Raw genomic sequence first — 16,072 nt, 5'->3', positions numbered from 1 at the left:
TAAAAAAACACTAATTCAAAGTGCTGTGCAGTGGGACAGAACTCGAGACCACATGATTGGGAAGCATGCATCTGTCATCATCAAACCTCCTCTTCCAAATTGTCTTGTAATACAAAACAATCACCAAAGCAATTTTACTGAACATTGTACAATGTCAAAGCGGATTTCAATGAATGTTTGATAGTTTCATAATTGGATATTCTTTTCTACACTGAGCACAAGGCCCGAATTTTTTTTTGGGGGGGGGGGGGGGGGGGTCGTCGATTAGATCAACCCTAGTACGCAACTGGTACTTTATCGACCCCCGGATGGATGAAAGGCAAAGTCGACCATGGCGGGATTTGAACTCAGAATGTAAAGACAGACAAAATACCGATAAGTATTTCACCCGATGTGCTAACGTTTCTGCCATAACTGGATACTCAACCTTACACACCCAATAAAGTTATTTTAGTGAGAAAATATTCTGCCCAACATACACACATTCGTTTTTGAGACTACTCCAATCTCAAATTCTAAAGAAACATACACATAAAGAGGCACCAAAACAAAAACAGCTATTTTATATTGCTGGCTCTTTTGCTTACCTGTTTGAGGATCAAGAATGGCAATGTATGGCCAAATATTCACTTTATAAAATTGCATATATTTACGACCCTCTTCACTGTCATGATATACCTAGTAACAAAAGAAAAGACAATATCATTACTGATTGTTGTTTATATTTTAAATAAAGACAAAATGACAATGCCTGCTAAGTGCAGGGCTATTGCTGGAGCCAATATATTAGAAAAACAAACCAATATAAAGAATACATGCAACATATGACATACCCAGGCCCTTAATTGTGCATCTGTATCATTTTCTTTAAAATGTATAGATTGGGCTCCACAACCCAACCCCCATCCCTCCTCCATGTATTGCAACCTATCACCTCCTCCTCCTTCCCTCCTAAAGTGAAATTTGTCACTAGCCGAAGCCGCCACCACCTTGTTCCTCATTCATTACATTCACCTCTACCCCCATCTCTAACCAACTGTGTGCGTGTGTGTGTGCACACGCACATATATGGGTTTACACGCTGCCTACCAAATTTGGTTGGCCCAGGCAATAAAAGACACTTGCTTAAAGTACCATGCAGTGGGACTGAACTTAAAACCATATGGTTGAGAAGCAAACTTCTGAACCACACCCATGCCTGTGTCACTAACACAAAACTAAATCCTACACCCTCAACAACTAAACCAATACAGGCCTACTTCACCTACTTCAACCAAATCTCCCTCAAATCACACGAAACTGTCTTAAAAATAGAAGGACTATCTATCTATAATGTATTAAAAGTCAGCTTGAATCTTGCTTGCTTGCTTGCAATGTTACCCAGCCAAACTGGTGCATAATGGGAAAATACTTTGAATTAAGTTTCCCCCTGAAATGTTAATACAAATGGAATAAAGTAAGTTTCGTGTATATCGGACAAGTGGTTTTTGAGATATTGGGGGTTTTCGGGGTATAAATATCCAAAACGGTGCATAATGGGAAAACATTCTGAAAATAGCTTAATCCTAAGAGGGAAGAAACGCTTACCTTTTGATTAGACACTGACTTGACAATGAAAAACTACAATTTGTCTTTTACAGTAAATGTTTCTATTTTCGGTTTTGTTAACATTTTAATCATTTAGAAATATTTTTAAGTGAATGTGATTTCAAAAATGTAAGTTGCTTGTACAGTAAGTATTTATACATTAGCTTTCTTTAAACAGACAATATTTTTATGCTTTTTTAAAACTATTTTCAAATAAATACCATTACAAAAATTTTATTTGGCATACTTAAAAAAATATTTTGAAGTGAAAATGACTTTAAAAATACATTAAATATTTCATAAAAAACTCATTTGTAAGCTCGGTGTGACAATTTTTTTCCATAGGTTTTTTTCAAGTGCATTCAATGTATCTCACCGCCAAAGATTTGGCTGCTATTTCTAGCACACCCTGCTACCATGTAACACCTATTTGCAATAAAGGACCTGAAATACCGGTTATGTGGTAGTAGGGTGTGCAGCAAATTAGCAGCCAAATCTTTCCTTTTCTGAGGAAAAGAGTCGTGATTTTGATGTCGCATTCGTTGAAAGCATGCAAAATAACCTGGAAAAGAAGAAAAAACCCCACGGAACAAAACTCCATTGCTGAGAAATTTAGACATTCCCAGAGACCAAACAGGTCATGGGTAGTCTAGTACACTATTATAAGTGAAGTTCAGTCTTGCTTGCTTGCAATGTTACACAGCCAAACTGGCGCATAATGAGAAAATACTTAGAAAGTAAAGTGCTCCTGAAATGCAGATACAAACAGAATAAAATAAGTTTCGCGTAAATCGGACCAGTAGTTACTGAGATATTTGAGGTTTTGGGGTACAAATACCCAAATTGGTGCATATCATCATCATTGTTTAACGTCCACTTTCCATGCTCGCATGGGTTGAACTTAATGGGAAAATACTCTGAAAAATAATTTAAACCTGGAAGGGAAGAAACTCTAACTTTTCCATTAGACACATAATGATGGGCAAAATATTTTAAGTGAAAATGATTTTAAAAATACAGTAAATATTTTGTAAAAGATCCATTTGTAACCTCAGTGTGAAATAGTTTTTTCTATAGGTTTCTTTTAAGTGCATTCAAGGTATCTCACCTCCAAAGATTTGGCTGCTATTTCTAGTATGCTCTGCTACCACATAACAGCTATTTATGATAAAGGACCCGAAATACCTGTTACATGGTAGCAGGGCATGCAAGAAATAGCAGCCAAATCTTTCCTTTTCTGGGAAAAGGAGCCGTTTATGTGTGATTTCAATGTCACATTCATTGAAAGCATGGGAAATAACATGGAAAAGAGAAAAAAGCCCACAAAACAAAACTCTGTTGCTAGGAAACCCAGACTTCTCCAGTGATCCAACAGGTTACAGGTAGTCTAGTACGAGATGAAAGCATTCCAAACATACATCTACAGTTATAGGATCTGTTGAACCAAGACACACTGACCTGGCTCTCAACTAAATGATGACAAACTATCACTATTCAACATAGCTATTGTTTAGCAATGGTGTGATGACATTCGTCACAGCCTCTCTTAATATTTTGCTAGTAATTTTCCTCCTTCCATCATTTTTTGCTAATATCTACCATCATCTCTGTATCTTCCCCCCCTATTTCACAAGCCTCTTTCTCCAGCTGCTTTGTCAGGCTACCCACCCCACCATCTTACTCGATATTTCATTCTGATACCAAATACAATCACATACATCATTATATATGTTTTACCATGTAAGTAACACATTGTATGTGAATCCTAACATTCTGAGATTTAACCTTACCATTTCTTCCTATGTCTTATCTTGGCCATTCTATTGGACTGTCAGATAAATCTGGTCATTTCTTTCCAAAGTTACTTGAATTAAAACAAAAACCTATTTTTATCAGTGTTTTGTGGGGTTTTTTTGTAGCTGTATTCTTCCTCTACAACTTTTGGAAATTTGGAAAAAATACTGGAAAATTAAATTTGTAGGAAAGAAATGGAGAAAATGGTCATATTTATCTGACAACCTAACGCCATCCATTATTACACACACACTCTCATGAGATATTTCTGTTCTATTAACCCTTTAGCACTTTAAACCAACCACATCTGGCCCAAATATTCTATTTTATGTTCAAAACAACCAGATCACATTACCTGTACTATGAAATTCTGAAAATAAACCATCACATCATTTAAATTTCAATGCTACAAGGATAATGCATGATTAATTGAAAACAATGTGAATAAATAGGGATTAGATCTGAGAGAAATCTGAAAGCTAAAAAGTTAAGCCTCTCACATCCATCCTTCATATAATTCTTTGATATTAATATTTTTTTATATACCCAGGCCTATTCCCCACTTTTTAAACAAGGGGTAGCCACAACAAGAAAGTAGTAGGGTGAGATTTGGTGTTAACCTTTTCCTACTCCCCCTTTTTTTTTTTTTCTCTCTTTTTAGGAATAATGAAATTACTAGGAAGAGTGGATTCCCAGTCCCTTCGTCCCCGCCCCTTACACCACGTAGGTAACACAGATATTAAAACAACCAATAACATTAAATATTTACCTGCCACAATATGAAATGCTCCTTCACAATATTTCGAACAGCACTGTTACTCCAGACATCTCGGTTGAGAGTTTGGCAAGCAAATTCCTGAACATTTTGAATGTTAACCATCAACCATCTGTTTTGGTTGGTTCCTTCTTCCCGGGCCTGATGCAACAAGAAGAACATATTCATCATCACCAACATCATCTTTAAAAAGTTTTTTCACATTTTAATATTACTAACAGAATTCTGGACAAAAATCTCAGAATTATTTTTAGTTCCATTCTTCTACGTTCCAAGTTCAAACCCTATTGGGATCAGTCTTTTGCCTGTCAGTTTGCCATATGGGATAAAATAAGTGCCAGGCATTTCATTAGGGTGAGAGGGGAGTTGGATTTTTTTTCTTCACTTGCTTAAGTCATTAGACTGCAGCCTGGTACTTAATCTATTGGTCTCTTTTGCCAAACTGCTAAGTTATGGGGATGCAAACACACCAACACCAGTTGTCAATCAGTGGTAGGTGACAGACACAATGACACAACGGGCTTCTCTTAGTTTTCACCTACCAAATCCACCCAATGCTTTGATCAGCTATAGAAGACTATAGAAAACATTTGCCCACCAAGGAGCTACACAGTGAGACTGAACCTGAAACCATGTGGTTGGGAAGCTAACTTCTTGCCACTGAGGTCAGTGTGCCATATGTGAGAAAATAAGTGTCAGACATTCCATAAGGGAGACGGGGAGGTGTCTATTTCATCAAGACTAACCAGATACTAGTTTATTTATGAATTTGTACCAAAGCAAGTGGAAGTGACACTAATAGTTAAGCCATGATTCTTTTGGCAGGAAATCAAGTTGGTTAAGTCTGTGTGAGTCTATGCAATTACCTTCTTCTGTGGCCATTCTTGATCAAGTGCGCCTCTTTAAATACCTCCTTTGATCAACCACTAAATTGGCTGCTACTAATGCTCTTACAATCCATATATGTGATTCCTCTCATCAAGAGGTTAGTTTAGACTAAAGAGTTTTCATATGCAAGAGGTGATGTCAGCCACAATCTACAACCTACTGAAAATGAACTCATAGTCTACAAAGAGCAGAAGCAGTTAACACATATAGATCCCTTTAGAACTTCAATTTTAATACAACCGAGTAAGATGGTCAATTTACTCTCTACAGACTAAAAGAAATTTTTAAAAAAAAAAAAAAGAAAAGAAATTATCCAAAATTCCAATTGTTAATAATTTTCATTCAGAAATAACTCACAAGGTGCATGGAGAACAAGAAGCATTCAAACAATAATGTATCTATTCCTTCTTAGTACGTTCTGGCAGATTCAAATGTGGATATTTGAGTGCTATTGTTTTTCTGCATGAGATTCTCTCACTCTTCTGTGTGCACCCCATCATCATTATCATTTAATGTCCATTTTCCATCCTGGCATGGATTGGACAGATTGACAGGAGCTGGCAAGGCTTGGAGAGTTGCACCAGGCTCCAATTGTCTGTTTTGGCATGGTTTCTATGGTTGGAAGCCCTTCCTAATGCCAACCACTTTACAGAGTGTACCACAGGTGTTTTTTACGTGGCACCAGCACAAGAGCTTTTTACATGGCATGAGCAGTATGTGGTAATGTTACATACAGAAGCCAGTATAATGTTATATATAAAACCAGTATAATACTGTAATATACAAAGCCAGTCTAGTAAAAGTTTGAACAGCACTTACACTGGCAAAAGTTCCCTTAAATATGAGATCAATAGGCGGCCGAAACAGATCTTCCAATGTTTGGTGTTTTGATGTTATTGTGGAACTACGATGTAGCATCTCCTCCTGCTGACCTAAAATGGAAAAAAAAACTCAGTAAATTAAGCAAATGACTGGAGAGAGAGAGAGGGAGGGGGGGGGGGATTGAGCAAGTTGGAGATAGAAATAGCTATGAACTATGATGGAGATAAGGCAAAAGGAGTTGCTACTGGCTCTCTGTAGGTTACGATGAAGAGTGTTCCAGTTGATTCAATCAATGGAACAGCTTGCCTGTGAAATTAACACGCAAGTGGCTGAGCACTCCACAGACACACGTACCCTGAACATCGTCACCAGTGAGATACAAAATGACACGAAATACGATACAGCTGGCCCTTTGAAGTACCACTTTTACCAGCTGAGTGGCCTGGAGCAATGTGAAATAAGGTGTTTTGCTCACTCAAAGACACAACATACCACTGGGAATGGAACCGACAACCTTACGATTGTCAGCTGAATACACTGACTACATAGTCATACATCTCCACTAGTTGCTACATTGAAACTGGTTCATATTAGGAGTAAGAAGTAACCCATTCACTTATATCGTACAAAACAAGCCCAAAAAGAGACAAATATCACAATACATAGACTTTGTAAACAAGTTGGTATCTTTTACTGCAACTAGCCTGGGGGCACCACCTTCAAGGGTGTCATCAAACAAAACAACCCAAGCACCTCCTTTGTTATATCTTTTTTTTTTAATCTGGTAATTATTCTATTGGTCTCTTTTGCCAAACCACTATGTTATGGAGATGTAAATAAACTAACAAATTGAGCAAAGAGAAATAAGGTTATATTAAATAACATACAAAATGTTGATTTATTGAAATAATTTCTGCTTCCAGGGAAGATAGACCAACCCACTTGGTAGTTGATACCAACTTCAAGTAAAGGGAGATAATCTTGAATTTAAAATCTTGGTATCATCAGCACAGGGGTTGCCTTACTTTGTCTCCAGCAGAACAAGATACTTAAACATCGAAGACATTTATGACTCAGATAATTTGCATAAAGGAAATGAAAATTAGCTATGAGACCATGGGAATGAAAACTAGACCCTACTACCATTAAGGATAAATCCATGATTGATATGTAGAGAAGGAATAATAGGAATTTCATATAATGTAGCCAATGGAAACTAGGAGCAAAAGTGCTGTAGTGGAATTAAAGACAATCTAACAAAAGACGGTAGCAAACATGCTGGATCAAAGTACTAAGAGCACATGCAAGATAGGAGCAGTTTAAAGCTTCTGGTATCTAGAGGACTTAGTTAGCATTGAAACAAATAAATGAGATGAAATCCTCCAGACCATCTAAGCGGACAGTAACTCCAAGAACCAATTCAGACTGTGCTAGAATATCTGACCAGTGATGGCTTGGAAAACAGACATAAAATGATGACAATGGCGAAATTGTTCCAACAGGGATTTACAAAAATACTAGATGCACTTCAACATTCTTCAGCTTTGTCAATGATGTGTATTCATTGTAACATACCCAGACGAAATTCATAGAATCAAATATCTAAGAAACAATGATTTTTGGCAGGGTTTCTATAGCCAGTTGCCTTTCATAACACCAACCACTGTACAGAGCTTATTGGCTGTATTTTTATTATGGTGGCAGAATGAAAGAAGTTTTTAATGTCCTCAACAAGACTAAAAGAGTTTTACTCAGCATGATGCTTGTTTCTGCCTATTCACAACCTCATCTGGTCAGCATAGACCTACACGTATAATTAATATTGAGTTCTACATATAACGCACAATTCAAAATCTCACTTTCAAATTAATTATATGCTCAAACAGTGACAACATATAAAAAAAACTCCCCTAAAGAAAAGTTTTAAATCAGTGGAATAAACCAAGACAAAACGAAACAGAAGAAACTTCCAAACTATTTCCCTATTTCTGCTATTTTAAACACTGATATAGAACCAAACTGAAGCATGAACAATCAAACTACTCACGTGCCTCTGCCTGGAAATCTCGGAAGCCATCAAAAACAGACTTTGCTGGTCTTCTTCCCCGAAAGCCTGAAAAAAAAAAAATACATATTATTTATACAGAGATAATTGATTTATATGAAAAAAAAGTGAAACAAAGCAGAATTTCTGTAGTGGGTTCATTAAAAAAAGAAAAGAAAAAAAGAAAAAAAATTCCTTAACACACACACAAAAAAAAAAAAGCTGTTTTACTTCTTGCTGGTCTACATATAAATATAGACTTACAGCCTGGCAGTCATAGATTTTAACAATCGTAGTATTATCTAAGGGGGTGAGCTGGCAGAACCATTACTGTGCTGAGCAAAATGCTTAAGGGCAGTTCATCTGCCTGTATATTCCAAGTTCAAATGCTGCCAAGGTTGGCTTTGCTTTTCATCCTTTCGGGGTTGATAAAATAAGTACCAGTTGAAGACTGGCATCAATGTAATTGAGTTACCCCTTCCTGAAATTGCTGGCCTTGTGCAAAAATCTGAAATAAATAATAGTATTACCACTCTCACATTTTATTTCTTTATCTCCAAATTGTTGTAAATTTTGCTAGTGTGAGAGGGGGAGGGGCTGACTTCCAGTCTTAAATATAGAATGTTGAGAGAGTAAGAAGAAAGTGTTCTTAAGATATTGTATTCAGAGGAAAGATGATATTGTAATAATGTATAGAACAAAGTTATAGAACAGTGATAAAGTTTATAGCATAAGGATTAGATTGTACAGCAGTGACAACAATAGACTGAAATGGGTCTAAGATGAATAAATACAGGGAGTTGTTTTCTATACATATCTCCATTTTTACCAATTCATTATCTACATCAGGGGTGGGCAAGCCAGAGAGCTGCACTAGGCTCCAAATGTCCATATTAGCATGGTTTCTGTGGTTGGATGCCCTTCCTAATGCCAATCACTCTACAGTGTATTAGCTGCTTTTTACATGGTGCCATCATGAGTGCTATTAAATGTGGTGCCAGCATGAATGCTCTGTGTGTGGCACTGGCATGGGTGGTCTGCATGTGATACGTGGTCTGTACATGGCACAGGTGGCCTGTATGACACAGGTGGTTTCTACTCTATGTGTTACTGGCACTGGTCTGTACGCAGCTCTAGTGATCTGTAGGCGGCACAGGTGACCTGGTCGTGGAACTGGCATGGGATGTCTGCATGTGACACTGGCACTAGAGGTCCGCACATGGGACTGGTGCTCTGTAAGCAGCACTGATGGTCCGTACATGGCACAGGTGGTCTGTACGTGTCACTGGCACTCGTGGTCCGTACGTGACACCAACACTGGTGGTCTCTACAAGGCACTGGCATCAGTAGTCCATACATGGCATGGGTGGCCCATATGTCACACTGACACGGATGGTCCATACGTGGCACTTGGACGAATAATCCATACATAGCACGAGTGGTCTGTACATGGCACGAATAATCTGTATGTGGCACTGACAGGGGGGTTCTGTACATTGCACTGGAGCAGGTCCTTCTCACATGGCACTGGCATGTAAAAGTATTTTTCATCAAATATTTCTTCAAAGTGCCGTATTTCTTGAATCAAAAAAGGATCAGAAGTCCTCTCCAAGCCATAGTTTCTTGTATTTTGTGGCATATATGTTCCACCCCTGGTCCAAGATGCCAATCCATCACAGAATCACTCATTTTTGCCAGCTGAGTGAATTTAAGCAACATGAAATGAAATGAAGTGTTTTGCTTAAGGACACAATGTATCGCCCAGTTCAGGAATTGAAATCGCAATCTTATGCTCACGAGTCCAACACCCTAACCATTCAACTATGCACCTCCACATTTCTTGAATAATAGGAATAATAATTCTTTCTGATTGTGGCACAAGGCCAGCAGTTTTATGGGGAAGGAGCCAGTTGATTACATAGATCTCCACCCCACCCCAGTACTTGACCGGTACTTTATTTTATCAACTCTGGAGAGATGAAAGATAAAGCTGGCCCTATTTTTCAGCTGAGAACAACCAGTCAAAAGAAATCTTGCTGGGTGATCTGTTTTATGCTTGAACAATTCTAACAGCTCATCACCTTAATAATAATAATTTTGTCAATCTACTTCATTTTGTTTAATATATAAAGGATTGAGGTAACTCCTCCATAAGATATAGGGTCAAAACTAAAAGAAGAGTGCCATTGTCATCTAGTGAACGATATATTTCGACATCTTGTGTGTCTTCAACTGGTTCAAAAAATAATTTTGTCAATATTAACCAAAATGAAGTAGATTGACAAAATTATTTCCTGAACTTGTTGAAGACACACAAGATGTCAAAATATCGTTCACAAGATGACGATGGCACTCTTTTTTTTAAATTTTGACTATATCTTCTGGAGGAATTACCTCAATCCTTTATATATTATTATTATTAATAATAATAATAATAATAATAATTTTCGTTATCAGATATGGTGTTTGGTTTCCATGCGAGCTCATGCTTTTGATAATCAAACTTCTTGGTGACATTTAAATTTTCAAAAATATTTTCTCCCTAAAAAATATTTCTTTACTCTTTAAACTGATACAGGTCAACAGCTTTACATTTTGAGATCGGTGTGACTGTTTAACTTTACTGACTGAAAAAGAAAAGGAATTAAAAGAAGTCAAGACATTCATGCCTTTCCAGAGGGCAGCAGCAGCAACAGTGTGGTGAGTAAAACAAAACAGTTGTAACAAAAAGATAAAGAAAAAAAAAATCAAATCTGCAATTAGTTTGCCAGGAGCTTGTTTTACCACTGCTACAACGCTCACCATTTCTTCCATGCACACTTGAAAACTAAATTGATCACATTAGAATGGCAATAAAATATTTCACTAAATACGGACAACCAATACTAAAAAAAGAAAAGAAAAATTGCCTTAAGAACCAAAAATGACAAACTAAAACTACTAACTCAATCCACTTATACACGTCTGTAAAAAAAAACGCAGTAGTATATAATGTTGATTGGGTTTAGATGTGATAAGCACAATAAAGGGAAAAAAGAAAATTACAAACTATATTTATATAATAAAAATAATAATAATAATAATAATAATAATAATACAAGCACAAGCCAACATGAGACAGTGACTGAAGCCAACAGAAATGATGGAATGGCAATGAATTAAATAAAATATTGGCATTCAAAATGAACAGAGCAGAGGAGGGGATCGATAACACATACAAACCTATGGAGTCGGCATTCATCATCTTCTGGACTAGAAACAGAAAAATGCCATTATACACTCATTGTTAGTGGCTAAGGCGTGTATAAAATAGACGTGGGTATATAACACAAGAGCAAATATAGAAAGAGTTAAGATCACAGCTAGTGAAAGTCGGAGACAGTCTTATATTAAAAATTGGTTTGGGTCAGCAGAGTGATTAGCCACAGATTATATAAGGACCACAGTAACTTTTGTTTTAATGCATTTAATCAAGGTGATCAGAAAGAGTGCAGTTGATTTTATTGGAGAGAAGGCAGGTTCCTTGTTGGCATCTGTATCTCTATCAAGAAAAACAAATGGAGTTACATAGAGAAAGTGTCCAAAGTAAAATTCAGTACACAGTGATAACATTGGCAAGGTCAAGGAGGAACTCCACAAGTGTAATTCGATACCACCGACCTGAAAACATCCCTGGTTCTATGAGACAAACTTCCTGTCCTAAAATGATTTTAAAATCTTCCATCAAAATTTCACGATTAACTTAGGTTCTAAGCAGTAATTTAATAATCACAAAATTATTTTACTAAATTCATTATTTTCAAAATTAATACAAACGAAGGCAGTGTCATTTTTAAAAGATTGAAGATAAAAAATTTAAATAGTAAAGGAAAAATAAAGCTGTTTGAAAATCTTTTTTCAGTCTTTTTTTTCAAACCCTAACAAAAAATTGACACAGCTTTGTGGTAACCTTTTAAAATAATATTTTTACAGCAATGTAGTTTCTGAATCATCATCATTTAATGTCTACTTTCCATGCTGGTATGGGTTGGACGATTTCACAGGAGCTGCACCAGGTTCCATGGTCCACTTTAGCATGGTTTCAACAGCTGAATGTCCTTCCTAACACCAACCACTTTACAGTGTGTACTAGATGCTTTTTAAATGGCACCAAGGGAAGGGAGCAAAAATAAAGCTAAATTTCTAGCTTTCAGCTACTTGTGTTGGGGACAGGGCTATGGAGTCGAAACAAAAAACTTTGACTCCGACTGACTCCAATGCCGACTCCTCTTTATGTAATTAAGTGATTGTGGTCTACATATCTCATAAAGCATATGCATACGCTTGGACTTTGAGTAGGCCTAGATGTTATAACTGGTTTATATCAAAGAATAAAGATATTGTGAATCTGAGTCAGTATAGTTTTACTGACTCCACAGCCCTGGTTGGGGAAGTAAATTTTTTGTTTTCCCCAATAAAACTATCATCAAAAGTACTGAGTGTGCACATTGACAGGTAGCTCTATGATGAAGGTTGTGAGTTAGAGAGAGAGAAAAAAATTTTCCCCATAAAATTAAAATTGAAATCAAATTCAAATATATTTATAGAGTAGTCATGGCTGTGCGGTAAGAAGTTGGTTTCCTAACCACATGGTTCAGGATTCAGTCCCACTGCATGACACCTTGATCAAGTGTCTTCTGCTATAGCCTCAGGCCAACCAAAGTGGATTTAGTACACAGAAACTGAAAGAAGCCCATAGTGTGTGTGTGTGTGTGTGTGTGTGTGTGTGTGTGACCACTACTTGACAACTGGTATTGGTGTGTTTACATCCCTGAAACTTAGCAGCTTGGCAAGAGAGATTGATAGAATAAGTACCAGGCTTAAAAACAATACTGGGATCAAGTCATTCAACCAAAACTTCTCCAAGGCAGTACCCCAGTATGGCCACAGTCTAATGACCGAAACAAGTAAAAAGACAAAAAGACCTGCCTATTGCAGCGATTTTGTATAATAGACACAACTCTACCAGTGATTCTTTAACCAATATCATGGGAAGCAGCTGTTTGTTTTTACTGTAATTATTTCTTAGCTAATTATATAAATTAGCTAATTATATAAATTAGCTAATTAGGGCTAGGATAAAAATACATAAAAATCTGTTTTATTAAGAATGCTCATTGCTTTGCTCCATTCCAGTTAAGACATAGCAACTATCGTGCCATGTTGTTTGATTCGACACCAATCAAAGACTATACAAGAATTTTTTAAAATCCAGTTTCCTTTTTTTTTTTATTAATGTTGAGGATGGGCAAAAAGTCAAACTCCTGGATTTTTTGTTTTACATATACAATAATATAGCACCATATGCACAACATTTTTATATATCATCATCATTTAACGTCCGCTTTCCATGCTGGCATGGGTTGGACGGTTTGATTGAGGACTGGTGAGCCAGAAGGCTGCACCAGGCTCAATCTGATCTGGCAAAGTTTCTACAGCTGGATGCCCTTCCTAACTCCAACCACTCTGAGTATAGTGGGTGCTTTTACGTGCCACCGCCACGAGAGCCAGACAGGCAGTTCTGGCAATGACCATGCTCAAAAGGTGTTTTTTACATGCTACCTGCACGGGAGCCAGTCCAGTGAGACTGGCAACAGCCACGCTCGTCTGTTGTTTCTCACATGCCACCGGCACATGTGCTGGTAGGGCAACGCTGGCGACGATCACACTCGAATGGTGCTTTTTACGTCCCACCGGCACAGGAGCCAATCCGTGGCCTTGGCAACAATCATGCTCGGATGTGCTTTTAACGTTCCACTGGCACGAGTGCCAATCAGGCAGTGCTGTCATCAGCCACGTCAGCAATTTTGATATGATTTCACTTGCCTCAATAGGTCTTCGTAAGCAAAGCTTATTGTCCAATGAATGAGGTACTCATAAGTGGCCCAGTTACACCCCACATTCGGATGTGCTTTTAACGTTCCACTAGCACAAGTGCCAATCAAGCAGTACTGTCATTGGCCACATCAGCGATTTTATACACACACATATAATCAACGTCATCAAATAATGTCCTGTTTTCCATGCTGGAAGCCAAGAGCTGCATCACACCCCATAGTCTGCTTTGGCATAGCTGGATGCCCTTCTTAATGCCAACCACTTTACAGAGTGTAGTGGGTGCTTTTATAAGTGGCACTAACAGGGTCATGAAAGGGAGTGGGACCAAGGAAAGTGACTGTGTGTGCCAAGTGAGAGGTTAGAGTATGATAGAGGGAGAGAGATAGTTGTCATATTAGAGGGGATACTTGACCACCCCAGTGGTACAAAGAGGAAAGGGAGAGTTAGAGAGAAAGATAAAGAGACAGTTGGAGAGAGAGAGAGAGAGAGATGGTGCTGGGCCTACCTACAGGGAACAGCAGAGCTGAGTATAAATAGTACAGAGGAGATAGAAAGAATTTAATTAAAATTTCAGTCCCTTGTGACTTTTGGCCCACCCTGGACATGTATCTGAAACAGACCAATGTAGGGATTTATTTCTGAGGTATTTGAGAAGGAAGGGAATGAAATGTATCCAGACTTACCAAACACAGGTGCATCTTCAACAAGAATTTCTCTCTTTTGAGGAATTGGTGCTCGAACATCATCAGTGCTGCCAATTAAAGGTATTGAAACATAAGTTTACAAACTTACAATACATGAAAGATCACAAAATACATAACATAAACAGCTCTTTACAACCATTGGTAGATTTCCTAATTTATTTTTATGCTGGAGTTATATACACATATATAATCATCATCGTCATCAAATAATGTCTTGTTCTCCATGCTGGAAGCTGTGAAACCAAGAGCTGCACCACAGCCACAGTCTGCTTTGGCGTGGTTGGATGCCCTTCCGAACTCCAACCACTTTACATGGGAACCATGCCAAAACAGACAATGGAGTGTAGCGCAGCTTTCTGGCTTGACAGTACCTGTCAAACTGTCCAACTCATGCTAGCATGGACAATGGATGTTAAATGACGAAGTTGACGTTAGTCTGAGAAGCAAGAGTACTTATTGTGGTCTTCAGAGACTGTATGAAGGGATAAATGGATGAAGTCATTGTGATTAATATTTAATTTCAGTTATTAGTGAACAAAAAAAACAATCGACAGGGTATAGTAAAGTTTTAGGAGCACATGTGAATCATCATCATAGTCGTTGTCTAACATCTACTTTTCCATGCTTCCATGGGTCAAATGGGATTTGATAAGACAGATTTTCTGTAGCTGGGTGCCCTTCTTGTCACCAACCCAATGGAGAGAGTAAACATACCTAAAACTAGCAGAGAGAAAATCAAGAAAAGAGGCATGCACACATTTGGTCTCTCCAGCCAAACATTTATATATGTTAACTTATATATATATATATATATATATATATATATATATATATATGTAATAATACAAATCATAAACTGTAACATTTAGCCTGCTGAAATGAATTGATAGGGCCACATATAACATCTCAAGGTACATTTTTTTTCTCTGATGAAATTATGCTCATGTCACATAAATGCAAATTTCATGTACAAATTTTGACTAAGTTACTGAGTATTAATTGAAACAGCTGTAAGAAGCAAAGCTGACCAATTTGTTAATAATAAATAATTGTTAACTTCCTTATCTCCATTTTCTTTTCTTCTTTTAACTGGATATAAACTATATGCTTAATATATACCTACTGCTTTAAGGGAGTTTCATTCCCCAACAATACTAGGTATTGAACCAGTATTTCCTTGGTTGCAACCATCCCATCTTGAGGTTAACATATCCTCTAATTATATATATGCGTGTGTGTGTGTGTGTAATTTTTCAAGTGCTCATGAAGCTATAGAATTCATGAACATTATGGTTTTGTCACCTGGACAATACCATTGAATCTAGCTGTGTCAGCAGCATTAAAAACAAACACTGCCAAAGAATCAAGACAAGTAGCAATCATTATATACATACACACACACACACACACACATACATACACATATACACACAGAGTCCATCAAAGAATTGACAAAAAGGGGGAAAGATAGTTACCAGCAGAACCACTCCAACAATTCTATGACATAGCACTGAATGCGTGTATATATCATCATCATCGTTAACGTCCGCTTTCCATGCTAGCATGGGTTGGACGATTTGA

The 16,072-nt window shown here is 37.4% G+C and overlaps 1 protein-coding gene across 2 annotated transcripts in view; it reads right to left on the bottom strand.

Moving 5' to 3' along the window:
• The window catches only part of LOC106870443 (UBX domain-containing protein 7), a 56,722-nt gene that overhangs the window by 12,519 nt on the left and 28,131 nt on the right, over positions 1 to 16,072 (bottom strand). Inside the window, exons 3-8 of one of the 2 annotated variants that reach the window (XM_014916534.3) lie at positions 14,471 to 14,538; positions 11,133 to 11,162; positions 7,914 to 7,979; positions 5,864 to 5,976; positions 4,151 to 4,297; positions 588 to 678 (exon numbers count right to left, since the gene is read on the bottom strand). In XM_014916534.3, coding sequence (XP_014772020.1) covers positions 588 to 678; positions 4,151 to 4,297; positions 5,864 to 5,976; positions 7,914 to 7,979; positions 11,133 to 11,162; positions 14,471 to 14,538 — 515 coding nt within the window. The remainder of the gene's footprint in view (positions 1 to 587; positions 679 to 4,150; positions 4,298 to 5,863; positions 5,977 to 7,913; positions 7,980 to 11,132; positions 11,163 to 14,470; positions 14,539 to 16,072) is intronic. The other variant, XM_014916535.3, reaches the window with a different exon arrangement.

Source organism: Octopus bimaculoides, chromosome 6 (genome assembly GCF_046866305.1).
Source record: "Octopus bimaculoides isolate indiv1 chromosome 6, ASM4686630v1, whole genome shotgun sequence".
NCBI classification, from domain to species: Eukaryota; Metazoa; Mollusca; class Cephalopoda; order Octopoda; family Octopodidae; genus Octopus; species Octopus bimaculoides.
The sequence above is the reverse complement of the archived record's forward strand: the minus strand, read 5'-3'. Positions and strand labels throughout refer to the sequence as shown.